This window comes from Pristiophorus japonicus, chromosome 3 (assembly GCF_044704955.1).
Source record: "Pristiophorus japonicus isolate sPriJap1 chromosome 3, sPriJap1.hap1, whole genome shotgun sequence".
In the NCBI taxonomy this organism is placed as follows: Eukaryota; Metazoa; Chordata; class Chondrichthyes; family Pristiophoridae; genus Pristiophorus; species Pristiophorus japonicus.
Genome location: NC_091979.1, coordinates 270,733,823 through 270,750,233, shown reverse-complemented (window position 1 = coordinate 270,750,233; position 16,411 = coordinate 270,733,823). Strand labels below are relative to the sequence as shown.

At 46.0% G+C, this 16,411-nt stretch overlaps 1 protein-coding gene across 1 annotated transcript in view; it reads right to left on the bottom strand.

The window, feature by feature from the left end:
* adam9b (ADAM metallopeptidase domain 9b) overlaps window positions 1-14,859 on the bottom strand; it is a 146,927-nt gene extending 132,068 nt beyond the window's left edge. Inside the window, exons 1-2 of the mRNA XM_070873997.1 lie at window positions 14,853-14,859; window positions 13,904-14,005 (exon numbers count right to left, since the gene is read on the bottom strand). Of these exons, the coding sequence (XP_070730098.1) occupies window positions 13,904-14,005; window positions 14,853-14,859 (109 nt within the window). The remainder of the gene's footprint in view (window positions 1-13,903; window positions 14,006-14,852) is intronic.
* Between the last annotated feature and the right edge of the window lie 1,552 nt (window positions 14,860-16,411).

Sequence of the window (16,411 nt, the reverse complement as noted above, 5' to 3'; positions counted from 1 at the left end):
GAATCTGGATCGGTTTCTATGGACTGGAGGGCAGCTAATGCAACACCACTTTTTAATAAAGGAGGGTAATTATAGACTGGTTAGCCTGACATCAGTAGTGGGGAAAATGGTGGAATCAATTAATAAAGATGAAATAGCACCACTTTTGGAAAGCAGTGACAGGATCGGTCCAAGTCAGCATGGATTTATGAAAGGGAAATCTTGCTTGACAAATCTTCTAGAATTTTTTGAGGATGTAACTGGTAGAGTGGACAAGGGAGAACCAGTGGATGTGGTGTATTTGGACTTTCAAAAGGCTTTTGACAAGGTCCCACACAAGAGATTGGTGTGCAAAATTAAAGCATATGGTATTGGGGGTACTGACATGGATAGAGAACTAGTTGGCAGACAGGAAGCAGAGAGTCGGGATAAACGCGTCCTTTTCAGATTGGCAGGCAGTGACTAGTGGGGTGCCACAGGTCTCAGTGCTGGGACCCCAGCTATTTACAATATACATTAATGATTTGGAAGAGGGAATTGAGTGTAATATCCCCAAGTTTGCAGATGACACTAAGTTGGTGGCGATGTGAGCTGTGAGGAGGACGCTAAAAGGCTGCAGGGTGACTTGGACAGGTTAGGTGAGTGGGCAAACGCGTGGCAGATGCAGTATAATGTGGATAAATGTGAGGTTATCCACTTTCGTGGCAAAAACATGAAGGCAGAATATTATCTGAATGGCAGCAGATTTGGAAAAGGGGAGGTGCAACGAGACCTGGGTGTCATGGTACATCAGTCATTGAAAGTTGGCATGCAGGTATAGCAGGTGGTGAAGAAGGCAAATGGTATGTTGGCCTTCATAGCTAGGGGATTTGAGTATAGGAGCAGGGAGGTGTTACTGCAGTTGTACAGGGCCTTAATGAGGTCTCACCTGGAATATTGTGTTCAGTTTTGGTCTCCTAATCTGAGGAAGGACATTCTTGCTATTGAGGGAATGCAGCGAAGGTTCACCAGACTGATTCCCGGGATGGCTGGACTGACATATGAGGAGAGACTGGATCGACTGGGCCTGTATTCACTGGAGTTTAGAAGGATGAGAGGGGATCTCATAGAAACATATAAAATTCTGACAGGACTGGACAGGTTAGATGCAGGAAGAATGTTCCCAATGTTGGGGAAATCCAGGACCAGGTGCATAGTCTAAGGATAAGGGGTAAACCATTTAGGACTGAGATGAGGAGAAACTTCTTCACTCTGAGAGTTGTTAACCTGTGGAATTCCCTACTGCAGAGAGTCGTTGATGCCAGGTCATTGGATATATTCAAGAGAGAGTTAGATATGGCCCTTACGGCTAAAGGGATCAAGGGGTATGGAGAGAAAGCAGGAAAGGGGTACTGAGGTGGAAGATGAACCATGATCTTATTGAATGGTGGTGCAGGCTCGAAGGGCCGAATGGCCTACTCCTGCACCTATTTTCTATGTTTCTATGAGGATCTCAGCAGGATGGGCTGAGGAGGGAGCAGAAGCAGACAATATTACGTAGATGGAAATAAGCGGTCTTGGAGATGGAGAGGATTATGGAGTCTGAAGCTCAGCTCAGGTTCAGACAATAGCTTTGGTCTTCCCAATAGTTAATTGGAGAACATTTCTCCTCATCCAGTACTGGATGTCGGACAAATAGCATAAAAAATTAGAGGCACTGGAGGTGTAGAGCTAGGTGTTATCAGTATACATGTAGAATCTGACGTTAAAACAATGTAATTCAAGAAATTGGCTGAAATGTCGGAAGCAATGGACTTCTTAGGATTGTGGTGTTGTGGTGATGGGATAGGTATCCCATGCATCGATATTAGAAGCCATACTGTTTCTGATTTACAGTGGTATCTTTGATTTGCACTCTGAATGAAACTGGTCAAATTTGAAGACAATATAATTCTAGGGAAGGGAGTTGAATTTAAAGAGGCAGTCAAGAACCAATATAAATTATTATACTGCAAAAAGAATGGATAAAATACCTACTCCATGAATGCTGCTGAATTAGTTAAAGGTGAGATTAAAATAAATCTATAAGTATTCATAGACTTGGGTTTTTTAAAAGGCTAGGAATACTTCTAGATACAGAGCAGGAAACAAATAAAATATTGAACAATGCAAGTCTCTCTCTTAGGCAGTCCCTCTAATCGAGGATGACTTGCTTCCACTTCACAGGTGTTTCAATGAAGGACCTAATATTCCAGGTCCCGAACTGCATATTGAAGGGTGGAAGATGCCTGTGCGTGCAAGTGAGAGGATTTAGTAATACAAAGTGTCTAGTTAGACTGCACCCTGAGTACTGTATCTATTTTGATTACTGAGAAACAGGTGCCATTGAATCCCTGGAAACAGTGCTGAGGAGAGTCAAAAAAAGAAAGCGCCTTTCATGACCACGGACTTCTCAAAGCGCTTTACAGCCAATGAAGTACTTTTGGAGTGTAGTAATGTGGGAAACGCGGCAGCCAAAGTGCGCATAGCAAGCTTCCACAAACAGCAATGACAATGACCAGATAATCTGTTTTTGCTACGTTGATTGAGGGATAAATATTGGCCAGGACACCCTAAACCCCTAACCATGTGTAGCTTTGACCCTGGCTACGGAAATATTTACCGCATTCAATCATCCCATTTTGTATTTTTGTTTTGTAAGAATATAACTAAACAAGGAAACAATGTAAGATATTTGGAGCAGTTCCACGCCCAGAGCGTGTAACAGTTGCAGGAATGGAGGGCGAATGTTGGCTTTCTGTTTATCACTCTGACTCGGAAGAACTGCTCATGAAGAATTAACTAAAGAACAGCACGAACGAAATGTAACGAGACTGTAATTTGTACTTTTACCTTTACTAACGATTGCACTTTAATTCTCCCAACCATACAATCAACGCCACCTTTCTATCAACAAAGGTTGGGTTGTAAAGGCTGCTGTCGTTTTTGTTTTGATCGATTACGGTTTCAACCAGGCACAAAGAAAAGTAGTTGGAAAGTGACTTACCTGCCCCGCTGTGGAAACAGAACCCCAGGATAACCAGGAAAAGCTCCACAAACAGCAACATCGGGTTTGTTGGGCAGGTTCTGAGCACTCACTGTCCAATCTTGTTCACTGTGGACTGAGTCTTCACCTTCAGCAGTCGTAGTTCCTCGGGTTTTAATTAGCATTCCACAGCAGAAAACTTCTAGTCAGACCTGAAAAGCTAGTTTGATCACTGACGACAATTGTCGGACTAACCAAACAGGTGACAAGGTTGGTGTGTGGATTCCTAACCCTGGCGGTTGAATACAAATTGAATACTCCACCACCCGTTTGACAATCTGTGATATGGGTGCATCCTGTGTAGGAGGTTATCTCAATGAATAAGGTATATGTAGAAGTATGTGAATTTTCCTACAAAAAGCAGATAGTCTTCCCCAGAATATTACTGTATTGCGCTTGCCTTTGGTGCATGCAGATTTCAGCAACCATTTTTGAGATTGGTCGCTGAGTTCTAAGCAAACTGTATCCAGTGTAAACTGCCTGGCCCCTACTGGAATCTCCCTGGCCATCAGAGGCCCTGAAATTCCGCTGGTGGAAATAGAAGGAACAACATAAACAGCTCTCATTTACACTGGGCCAAAATTGCTGCAAAAATAATAACGTTCACAGCGCCTGCTAATATTAGTGGGCAAAAAGAAGCAAGGAAAAGATACACCATGGAATTTGCGGTCGGGATGACGTCATTCTGCCGTTGAAACCTTTAAAATGAGGGGCAACCTTATTGAGGTGTATAAAATAATGAGGGGCCTAGATAGAGTGGATAGGACAGACATTTCTCTTAACAGAGTGGTCAACAACCAGGGGGCATAGAGTTAAAGTAATTGGTAGGAAGTTTAGAGGGGATTTGAGGGAAAATCTCTTCACCCAGAGGGTTGTGGAGGTCTGGAATTCACTGCCTGAAAGGATGGTAGAGGCAGAAACCCTCACCACATTTAAAAAGTACTTGGATGTGCATTTGAAGTGCCATAACCTACAAGACTATGGACCAAGAGCTGGAAAGTGGGATTAAGCTGGATAGCACTTTGTCAGCCGGTGCAGACACGATGGGTTGAAATGGCCTCCTTCCGTGCTGTAAATTTCTATGATTCAATGATTCTATGAAACTGACCGTAACTTCGGGATTTGGCGGCTGCGCAGGCGCATGGGGAAATCCTGAAGTTGCAATCTGTCAATGACAGCTCCGAAACTTGTTGAGCTGTACTCCCCGCCGCACAGAGCCAGCAATCTGTGAAATCTCGGAAATCATTGAAATTGACAAAAACTTTGGCTCTTTTGCTGTTAAACTCCCCACTAAAAGTTAGATCCAAAGGGATTAGGTGTAAGTGCACAGCACTGCCCCCCAGTTATCAAGATCCATGGCATGGCCCTGGACAACGTGGACAACGTGGACCATTTCCCATACCTTGGGAACCTCTCATCAACAAGAGCAGACACTGACGACAAGATTCAACACTGCTACCCGTGTGCCAGTGCAGCCTTCGGCCGCCTGAGGAAAAGAGTGTTTGAAGACCAGGCCCTCAAAACTGCCACTAAGCTCATGGTGTACAGGGCTGTAGTAATACCCGCCTTCCTGTATGGCTCAGAGACATGGACCATACAGTATACACCTCAAGTCGCTGGAGAAATGCCACCAACGATGTCTCCGCAAGATCCTACAAATCCCCTGGGAGGACAGATGCACCAACATTAGCATCCTCGACCAGGCCAACATCCCCAGCATTGAAGCACTGACCACACTTGATCAGTTCCGCTGGGCAGGCCACATTGTCTGCATGCCAGACACGAGACTCCCAAAGCAAGCGCTCTATTCGGAACTCCTACACAGCAAACGAGCCAAAGGTGGGCAGAGGAAACATTACAAGGACACCCTCAAAGCCTCCCTGATAAAGTGCAACATCCCCATTGACACCTGGGAGTCCCTGGCCAAAGACCACCCTAAGTGGAGGAAGTGCATCCGGGAGGGCACTAAGCACTTCGAGTCTCATTGCCAAGAGCATGCAGAAATCAAATGCTGGCAGTGAAAAGAGCCTGCGGCAAACCTGTCCCACCCACCCTTTCCCTCAATGACTATCTGTCCCACCTGTGACAGGGACTGTGGTTCTCGTATTGGACTGTTCAGACACCTAAGGACTCTTTTTAAGAGTGGAAGCAAGTCTTCCTCGATTCCGAGGGACTATCTATGATGATGATGAGGTGTAACTGGGGTTTTAACAGCGTATTGATTGCTAAACAAATGTTAGGGATTTGAAAATGAATTTTAATTTTGTGCAGTGTGAAATTAGTCCATTTTAATAAAAAATAACATTTTTCAGAAACTTTTCAAAAACATTTGGTTTTTATACATTTTATTTAAGTTTGTCCATTTTATTTCAGGTTTGCTTTTTTCCCATGTGAGAACCCCAATCTTTCTTTTGCTCTCTCTAACTATTTTTAAAAGTTAGAATTTTAAGGGCTTACTCACTTCCTTGTTCGCTGTCTGTGAGAATTCTGTCTTTTGATTGGCTGCTTGGTCAGTTGACATCATAGCAGTTCGAACAAGGGGATGCTGATTAAGTTCCGTTGAATTCAATTCAAGGTCGGAAAACCCAAAGTTCTTGACACAGGGATTGGCAAATCCTTGTGCGGAATGTACTTCAGGGCCAGCAGCAAACACCTTCGCTTCCATTCTGATGGCAAATTCTGGGCCCATTAGTTGCAAATCGTCACTCTGACGTTAGTCTTGCAAAAACAGGAGCTCACCATCAACCTCCCCATGTGTCAAGAAATTGCTGGATTTGCAGCATAAATATGAATTAATCTTGTCGCAGATATTTAGCGGTGGTTTTTCATGTTATAAGGACCCTGCTAATGAAGTCATTTATGGTCGTGACATGAACCTCAACCTTGGAAGCCCAGAAAGGGAACAATGAATTTGTGGAATCTCACTCTTGCAGGTAGCAAATTGTTCCTGGAATTTATTTTTAAATTATCATTTTTTTCTTACTTTTTCTTTCTGTCTTTTTTTCCTCTCTCTTAATCCAATCTTTCTTTCCCTCGCTTTATTTCTCTTTCAGTATCTAATTTTGCTCTAATTCCCCCTATTTCCTTCTCCATCGATTGCTCTGTTTCTTTCTCTATCCTTAAATTGAATTGCTTAAGGAAATAGTCCATTGGATCTGACATTCAGGAAGCCACAGATAATTTGTTGACATTGCTGCAACAGTATCAATTCGCATTTCCAGCACTTTGTGGTGCAAAAATTGTAGTATCTCTGCACCTTGTTACAAACTCACACGAGGCATGGATATCAGACACGGTCACTCTGTGACCTTCACTTTATTTCCAGGACTGAAGAGTGCTGATCCTGGGGGGACCTCCCCTTTTATACCTGGAAGCCCAGGTGAGGAGCTCACTCCCTGTGGTCAGGGTGTGCATTATAGGGTACAGGTACAGTATGCATGAGTTACAGTTACATACTTATAGTCATTGCAAGATGGTGAAATACATGACATCACCTCCCCCTTAGGTCTTTTAGTTTCAGAGGTTAAGTCCATCAGGTGGTCAGCGCTCTCTTGTGGAGCGCCGCAGTTGAGACTCTGGTGGCTGAGCCTCAGCATGCATCTCTGTCACTTGAGGTGATTCCGGCCTGTCCGGGCTGGCCGCAGGGACTGTGCATGCTGAGGACTGTCTTTGTTGCTCGTGCGCTGGCAGTGGTGTGGGTGCTATCTCATCATGCTCTTCTTCCGGTTCCTCTGTGTCTGCACTGAACCTTGTCTTTACTTGGTCCAAGTGTTTGCGACATATCTGCCCATTGTTTAGTCTGACCACTATGATCCTGTTTCCTTCTTTGCCAATTACGGTGCCCTCGAGCCATTTGGGTCCCAAAGCATGGTTAAGAACAAATACCGGGTCATCTATTTCTATACACCTCCCCCTTGAGCCTCGATCATGGAGCTCGGTTTGGGACTGGCGCTTGCCCTCAACAATGTCTGCCAGGGTTGGGTGAATGAGGGACAGCCGCGCCTTGAGCGTGCGTTTCATGAGGAGTTCCGCTGGCGGGACTCCCGTGAGCGAGTGCGGCCGGGACCTGTAGGCCAGCAGGAGGCACGATAGGCGGTACTGAAGAGAGGATCCTTGGATGCTTTATGACTTGGACTGCCCGTTCCGCCTGGCCATTGGAGGCCGGCTTGAACGGCGCTGTCCGGACGTGTTTGATCCCATTGCCCGACATAAACTCCTGGAATTCATGGCTGGTAAAACACGGGCCATTATCGCTGACCAGGATGTCCGGCAAGCCGTGGGTCATGAAAACCCCCGTACGCAGACTCTCCACAGTGACGGATGCCATGCACGAGTTCAATATGATGCACTCGATCCACTTCGAGTATACATCGACAACAATCAGGAACATTTTTCCCATGAACGGGCCCGCATAGTCCACGTGAATACGTGACCATGGCTTGGTAGGCCAGGGCCACGGACTGAGTGAGGCCTCCCTGGGGGCATTGCCCAGCTGGGCACACGTTGTGCACCTGCGAACCCAGTGTTCCAGGTCTGAGTCAATCCCCGGCCATCACACGTGTGACCGGGCAATGGCCTTCATTAACACAATGCCAGAATGCTCGCTGTGGAGTTCCCTGATGAACGCTTCCCTTCCTTTCTGGGGCATGACTACCCGGCTGCCCCATAACAGGCAGTCGGCTTGGACGGGGAGTTCATCCATCCGTCTCTGAAATGGCCTGACTTCCTCGGGGCACGTCCTGTGTGCGGGCGCCCAGTCCCCAGTTAGGACACATTTTTTATCATGGATAGGAGGAGGTCCCAGTTGGTCCAGAATTTGATCTGGCGGGCTGTGATGGGGGAGCCCGCAGTGTCAAAAGCCTCAACGGCCATGACCATCTCGGCGCTCTGCTCCGACGCCCCCTTGGTGGTGGCCAGTGGGAGCCTGCTGAGCGCGTCAGCGCAATTTTCGGTGCCTGGCCGGTGCTGTATGGTGTAGTCATACGCAGCCAGCGTGAAGGCCCATCGCTGTATGCGAGCTGACGCATTAGCATTGACAGCCTTTCTATCGGACAACAGGGATGTTAACGGCTTGTGGCCCGTCTCTAGCTCGAACCGTCTACCGAAAAGGTACTGGTGCATCTTTTTCACACTGTACACACACGCGAGTGCCTCCTTCTTGACCATGCCGTATCCACGCTCTGCCTGGGAGAGCGACCTGGAGGCGTAAGCCACCGGTTGGAGTCGGCCGTCATCGTTACCCTGCTGCAAAACACACCCAACCCCGTAGGATGACGCATCGCATGTTAAAACCAGTTTTTTACAGAGGTCATACAAAGTCAACAGTTTGTTGGAACACAGCAGGTTCCTCGCCTTATTGAAAGCCCGTTCTTGACAATCCCCCCAAGACCATTCACTATCTTTATGGAGGAGCATGTGTAATGGCTCCAACAATATGCTTAAGTTCGGCAGGAAGTTCCCAAAATAGTTCAAGAGTCCCAGGAATGATCACAACTCCGACGTGTTGCCAGGCCTGGGCGCTCGGCGAATCGCCTCAGTTTTTGATTCAGTGGGCCGGATCCCGTCTGTGGCAACCCTCCTGCCCAAGAATTCGACCTCTGGGGCCAAAAACACGCACTTGGCCTTTTTCAGCCACAGGCCTACCCGTTCCAATCGGTGTAGCACCTCCTCCGGGTTGCAGAGGTGTTCCTCAGTGTCTCGACCCGTTATAAGGATTCGTCTTGGAACACGATCATTCCAGGGATGGACTTGAGCAAGCTTTCCATGTTTCGCTGAAAGATAGCCACTGCCGAACGAATGCCAAACGAGCACCTATTGTAAACAAATAATCCTCTGTGTGTTGTGATGGTGGTCAGAAACTTGGATTCTTCAGCCAGTTCCTGAGTCATGTAGGCCGAAGTGAGATCCAGCTTCGTGAACAGCTTACCACCTGCCAGCGTGGCAAAAAGGTCCTCTGCTCTTGGGAGCGGGTATTGGTCTTGCAGCGACACTCAGTTGATGGTGGCTTTGTAGTCGCCACAAATCCTAACCGAGCCATCCGCTTTGAGGACCGGAACAATGGGACTTGCCCAGTCGCTGAATTCAACGGGCGAAATTATGCTCTCTCTGAGCAGCCTGTCCAGTTCACTTTCAATTTTCTCACGCATCACGTACGGCATCACTCTGGCTTTGTGGTGCACTGGTCTGGCATCCAGGGTAATGTGTATCACTACTTTGGTGCCCTTGAACGTTCCGACACCGGGTTGAAAGAGTGACTCGAGTTTTTGGAATACCTGCGAGCATGAACTTCGCTCCACGGATGAAATGGCGCACACATCCCCCCATTTCCAATTCATCTCAGCTAGCCAACTCCTCCCCAAGAGCGCGGGGCCATTTCCCGGAACAATCCAGAGTGGCAGCCAGTTCTGTGATCCATTATGCGTTACCACCAAGTTTGCACTGCCCAGCACTGGGATGATCTCTTTGGTGTATGGAAGTAGCTGCGTCTCAATGCGTTCCAATTTGGGCCTGCTAGTTCTGTGTGGCCATAGTCTCTCAAATTGTTGGGCACTCATGAGGGACTGGCTAGCTCCGTGTATCCAGTTCCATGTGCACCGGAATGCCATTCAGTAAGACTTTCATCATTATGGGTGGCGTTTTGGTGTATGAGCTATGGACATCGGCCACATGAACTCTCTGAACTTCAGCATCCATGGTTGTTCCCCAGGCCTCATCCTGCATTTCAGACCCCTCGTCTGGTTCGTCTGTCTCGCAGACTAGCCTCGCTACTGCCTTTTTGCACATCCTGGCCAGGTGTCCCTTGACATTACAAATCCTACAGTAAAGTAAAGTTGGAACCTACAGATTTTTGCAATGTGTCTGCCCCCACATCTCCAACATGAGCTGAGATTGCTGTTAACAAAAGGGCTATTCCCAGGCATTCCTCTCTGATGGCTCGTTTGAATGTTTCTAATCACTCTGATGGAGGGTGTTAATTGTCCCATCACAGGATGGGACAATCCTTGTGATGGCGTGAATTGTCGATCCCCTTTCCATTGTCCCTGTTGCAGGCCCGCCCTGGAGCTAGTTGCAGCATGGACGGTGTTGAATTGCCCTTGCCTGCCTGCCTGGACGGTGTCGAATTGCCCTTGCCTGCCTGTGGGGTTCTGTGTCCTTTTTACAACATTAACTCCCTGGTTCATCGCAACATTGAAACCAGGGCTGTGTGCGTAAATTAGCTTGGTCTCCTGTTCCCTTGCCATGAAGGTCTGAGCTATCAACGCTGCCCCTTCTAAAGTCAAATCCTTAGTCTTTATGAGCTTCCTGAAAATGCCGGAATGATTAATGCCCTCGATGAAAAAGTCCCTTACCATCTCTCCCCTGCAGGCATCGGAGAACTTACAGAGACTGGCCAAACGCCGCAGTGCCGCCACGAAGTCCGAGATGTTTTGATCCTCCCGACGCCGGTGAGAGTGGAACCGGTGCCGGGCCATGTGTACGCTACTTGCCGGTTTGAGATGCTCACTGATCAGCTGGCTGAGCTCTTCGAAGGACTTGTCCGCTGGCTTTTGGGGTGCGAGCAGGTCTTTCATCAGCGCAAAAGTCTGTGGACCACAGCTGGTCAGTAGATGCGCCCTCTGCTTGTCAGCCGCTGCCTCTTCCAGCCAGTCCTTTGTGACAAAGCTCTGCTGGAGTCTTTCCACAAAGTCATCCCATTCCTCACCCACACAGTAGCATTCCTCTGTGCCACCGGTGGCCATCCTCGTGGTTCGGTGATTCCCGATTCTTGTCGCCAGATGTAGTGTTTCTGCACCTTGTTACAAACTCACACAAGGCATGGTTATATCAGACACATTCACTCTGTGACCTTCACTTTATTTCCAGGACTGAAGAGTGCCGATCCTGGGTGGGACCTCCCCTTTTATACCTGGAAGCCCAGGTGAGGAGCTCACTCCCTGTGGTCAGGGTGTGCATTACAAGGGTACAGGTGCAGTATGCATGAGTTACAGTTACATATTTATAGTCATTGCAAGATGGTGAAATACATGACAAAAATAATACGACCTGAAATGTGAGGAATAAATTCCAATTCATGGTGCTCGCTGTGAGATAGAAACATAGAAAATAGGTGCAGGAGTAAGCCATTCGGCCCTTCGAGCCTGCACCACCATTTGCTAAGATCATGGCTGATCATTCCCTCAGTACCCCTTTCCTGCTTTCTCTCCATACCCCTTGATCCCTTCAGCCGTAAGGGCCATATCTAACTCCCTCTTGAATATATCCAATGAACTGGCATCAAAAATTCTGTGGTAGGGAATTTCACAGGTTAATAACTCTCTTGAGTGAAGAAGTTTCTCCTCATTTCAGTCCTAAATGGCCTACCCCTTATCCTAAGACTGTGTCCCCTGGTTCTGAACTTCCCCAACATCGGGAACATTCTTCCTGCATCTAACCTGTCCAGTCCCGTCAGAATCTTATATGTTTCTATGAGATCCTCTCTCATCCTTTAAAACTCCAGTGTATAAAGGCCCAGTTGATCCAGTCTCTCCTCATATATGTCAGTCCAGCCATCCCGGGAATCAGTCTGGTGAACCTTCGCTGCATTCCCTCAATAGCAAGAACATCCTTCCTCAGATTAGGAGACCAAAACTGAACACAATATTTTAGGTGAGGCCTCACCAAGGCCCTGTATAACTGCAGTAAGACCTCCTTGCTCCGATACTTAAATCTCCTAGCTATGAAGGCCAACATACCATTTGCCTTCTTCACTGCCTGCTGTACCTGCATGCCAACTTCTAATGACTGATGAACCATGACACCCAGGTCTCATTGCACCTCCCCTTTTCCAAATCTGCCGCCATTCAGATAATATTCTGCCTTCGTGTTTTTGCCCCCAAAGTGGATAAACTCACATTTATCCACATTATACTGCATCTGCCATGCATTTTCCCACTCACCTAACCTGTCCAAGTCACCCTGCAGCCTCTTAGCGTCCTCCTCACAGTTTAGTGCCATCTGTAAACTTGGAGATATTACACTCAATTCCTTCATTTAAATCATTAAGGTATATTGTAAAGAGCTGGGGACCCAGCACTGAGCCTTGCGGCACCCCACGAGTCACTGCCTGCCATTCTGAAAAGGACCCGTTTATCCCGACTCTCTGCTTCCTGTCTGCCAACCAGTTCTCTATCAACGTCAGTACATTTTCCCAATACCATGTGCTTTGATTTTGCACACCAATCTATTGTGTGGGACCTTGTCAAAAGCCTTTTGAAAGTCCAAATACACAACACCCACTGGTTCTCCCTTGCCCACTCTACTAGTTACATCCTCAAAAAATACCAGAAGATTTGTCAAGCATGATTTTCCTTTCATAAATCCATGCTGACTTGGACCTATCCAGTCACTGTTTTCCAAATGCGCTGCTATTTCATCTTTAATAATTGATTCCACCATTTTCCCCACTACTGATGTAAGGCTATAATTACCCGTTTTCTCTCTCTCTCCTTTTTTAAAAAGTGGTGTTACATTAGCAACCCTCCAGTGCATAGGAACTGATCCAGAGTCGATAGGCTGTTGGAAAATTATCACCAATGCATCCACTACTTCTATGGCCACTTCTTTAAGTAGTCTGGGATGCAGACTATCAGGCCCTGGGGATTTATCGACCTTCAATCCCATCAATTTCCCTAACACAATTTCCTGCCCAATAAGGATATCCTTCAGTTCCTCCTTCTCACTAGACCCTCGGTCTCCTAGTACTTCCGGAAGGTTATTTGTGTCTTCATTCGTGAATACAGAACCAAAGTGTTCGTTCAACTGGTCTGCCATTTCTTTGTTCCCCATTATAAATTCACCTGAATCTGAGTGCAACGGACCTTCGTTTGTCTTCACTAATCTTTTTCTCTTCACATATCTATAAAAGCTTTTGCAGTCAGTTTTTATGTTCCCGGCAAGCTTCCTCTCATACTCTATTTCCCCCTCCTAATTAAACCCTTTGTCCTCATCTGCTGAATTCTAAATTTCTCCCAGTCCTCAGGTTTGCTGCTTTTTCTGGCCAATTTATATGCCTCTTCTTTGGATTTAACGCTATCCTTAATTTCCCTTGTTATCGCTCCGCTCCGTCAATTTCTGAGCCATTGTTCCGCTGATCTCCTCACAGAGTCATGGTGAGAGACTGAGAGAAGCAACATGAAATTTCAGGATCTAAATGTTCAGAGGGAGTACTTGCTCTCTATAAACATTCAAATTAATTCTTTGTGAGTCCCCTTTGGCACTTTTTTTTATCAAGTTTGACACTGCACTTCAGACACGTTCTATTATGGTGTCAAAGTCAAATGGTGCAATGCAGGCTCCTTGACAGTCCTACACTGCTTCTTACTGGTAGCTGGTCAGGTCTCGACTCCAGAGTTATATCGAAACTTTTGTTTTTTTTACAAAATAGTTAACAGCAACAACAATGGGTACGGTAGCATAGTGGTTATGATACTGGACTAGTAATCCAGAGGTCTGGACTAATGATCCAGAGACATAAGTTCAAATCCCACCATGGCAGCTGGGGAATTTAAATTCAGTTAATTAAATAAATCTGAAGTTAAAAAACTAGTATCAGTAATGGTGACCATAAAACTACTGGTTGTTGTAAAAACCCATCTGGTTCACTAATGTCCTTTAGAGAAGGAAATCTGCCATCCTTACTTGGTCTGGCCTATTTGTGACCCCAGACCCACAGCAATGTGGTTGCCTCTTAACTGCCCACTTATTCAAGTAAGTGGCTCACCACCATCTTCTCAAGGACAATTAGGGATGGGTAATAAATGCTGGCTTTGCTGACGATGTCCACATCCAATGATTAAAAAAAATAATAAAATGTTTTCTTACTGTCTTCAAACTGTCTCCAGGTTGCTTCGGGGAAAGATTTTCCCTGGTGCAGACTTTGTGCTGCCCAATAGTCCTGGCTGGAGACGAGCTCCACTTTGAAGGCTGGGCCTCATTAAAATTCTCCTGGTGTTCTGGCCAAGGCTCCTTCCCCCACTAAACAAGAATATCTGGATATTAAGCAGTTCTTCTTTTCCCAGAGAGCAGTGAGCCTCTGGAATGCATTGTGGCTAGTGCAATTTGTGCTGACTCACTGCATGCCTTCAAGAGGGAGCTGGACTGGATCCTGGCTGAGGCAGAGATTGCAACATATAACAACAACTTGCATGTATATAGTGGTTTTATTGTAGTAAAACGTCCCATGGTGCTTTGTAAAAGCCATTTGTATGTAAAAGGTAAATGGATTTACAGTTAATGTAAGTATGTTCAATGTGGTTTCTTGGACTAGTTTCCATTGCCTGAGGGGATCAGAGAGGGATTTTTCAGAGTATGTTTTTGCTCATTAGCCCTGGGGTTTTTTCTGCTTTTTTGCTTCTCCTAGGAGATTACGTGACTGCGAGGGAGTATGAAGTGTCTAGTCATGTTGCTTCAGGCATCAGGCATGAGTGTCGGCCAGGCTTTATGGACCTGCTGATCTTTTCCTGCCTGTCATTTTTGTATGTCGTATGTTATTCATTCATTTGCTGTTTGTGGGATTTTACTGTGCACAGATTGGCTGCCGCTATTGCCTACAGAACAGCAGTGATTGCACTTTAAAAGTACTCCATTGGTTGTGATGTATTTTGGGATCTGATAAGGCACTATCCAAATTAAGTTTTTCTTACTACTTATACCTTTGAGAACATAATTACTCTGTACCTAAATAACTGTTCAGTGTTAATAGGGGTAAATACAATGCTGATAACAGAAGTTAAGCTTGATCATCTCTTTACATCTTTGTAGTTTCTTTTACTTTTCATTGTGAAAAATTGTGCTGCTAATAGGTTTAGTAAAAACTTGGTATTTATTGATTTTAGAAGACAATGGCCGTGAAATTCTGTGGGGGTTCTCCTGGTCTCCCTTTTCTACTCCAGTGGTCAGACTGGTGGAACTCTTCAAAAATGGTGGTAACTTGGCATATCCTGGTTATTTTGGTGTTTGCTGTTATTTTGGGGGTTCAGTCAGTCTCCCACTGGAATTGCGATAGGAGCCTAGGAGGTGGGACCAGTACAAACCGGACGGTCTGCACCTGGGCAGGACCGGAACCAATGTTCAGGGTAGTGTTTGCTAGAGGAGGGGTTAAATTAATATGGCAGGGGGATGGGAACCTATGCAGGGAGACAGAGGGAAGTAGAATGGGGGCAGAAGCAAAAGATAGACAGAAGAAATAAAAGTGGAGGGCAGAGAAACCTAAGGCAAAAAACAAAAAGGGCCACATTACAGCAACATTCTAAAGGGGAAAAGTGTGTTAAAAAGACAAGCCTGAAGGCTCTGTGCCTCAATGCGAGGAGTATTCGTAATAAGGTGGACGAATTAACTGTGCAGATAGCTGTTACCGGGTATGATGTAATTGGCATCACGGAGACACAGCTCCAGGGTGGGAACTCAACATCCAGGGGTATTCAACATTCAGGATGGATAGAAAGAAAGGAAAAGGAGGTGGGGTGGCGTTGCTGGTTAAAGAGGAAATTAACACAATAGTAAGGAAGGACATTAGCTTGGATGATGTGAAATTGGTATGGGCAGAGCTACGGAATACCAAAGGGCAGAAAACGCCAGTGAGAGTTGTGTACAGACCACCAAACAGTAGTAGTGAGGTTGGGGACAGCATCAAACAAGAAATTAGAGATGCACGCAATAAAGGTACAGCAGTTATCATGGGCGACTTTAATCTACATATTGATTGGGCTAACCAAACTGGTGGCAATGCAGTGGAGGAGGATTTCTTTGAGTGTATTAGAGATAGTTTCCTCGACAAATATGTCGAGGAACCAACTAGAGGGCTGGCCATCCTAGAATGGGTGATGTGTAATGAGAAAGGACTAATTCGCAATCTTGTTGTGCGAGGCCCCTTGGGGAAGAGTGACCATAATATGATAGAATTCTTTATTAAGATGAAGAGTGACACAGTTAATTCAGAGACTAGGGTCCTGAACTTAAGGAAAGGTAACTTCGATGGTATGAGACATAAATTGGCTAGAATAGATTGCCGAGTGATACTTAAAGGGTTGACGATGGATAGGCAATGGCAAACATTTAAAGATCACATGGATGAATTTCAACAATTGTACATCCCTGTCTGGAATAAAAATAAAACGGGAAAGGTGGCTCAACCGTGGCTAACAAGGGAAATTAAGGATAGTGTTAAATCCAAGGAAGAAGCATATAAAGTGGCCAGAAAAAGCAGCAAACCTGAGGACTGGGAGAATTTTATAATTCAGCAGAGGAGGACAAAGGGTTTAATTAAGAGGGGGAAAATAGAGTATGAGAGGAAGCTTACTGGGAACATAAAAACTGACTGCAAAGGCTTCT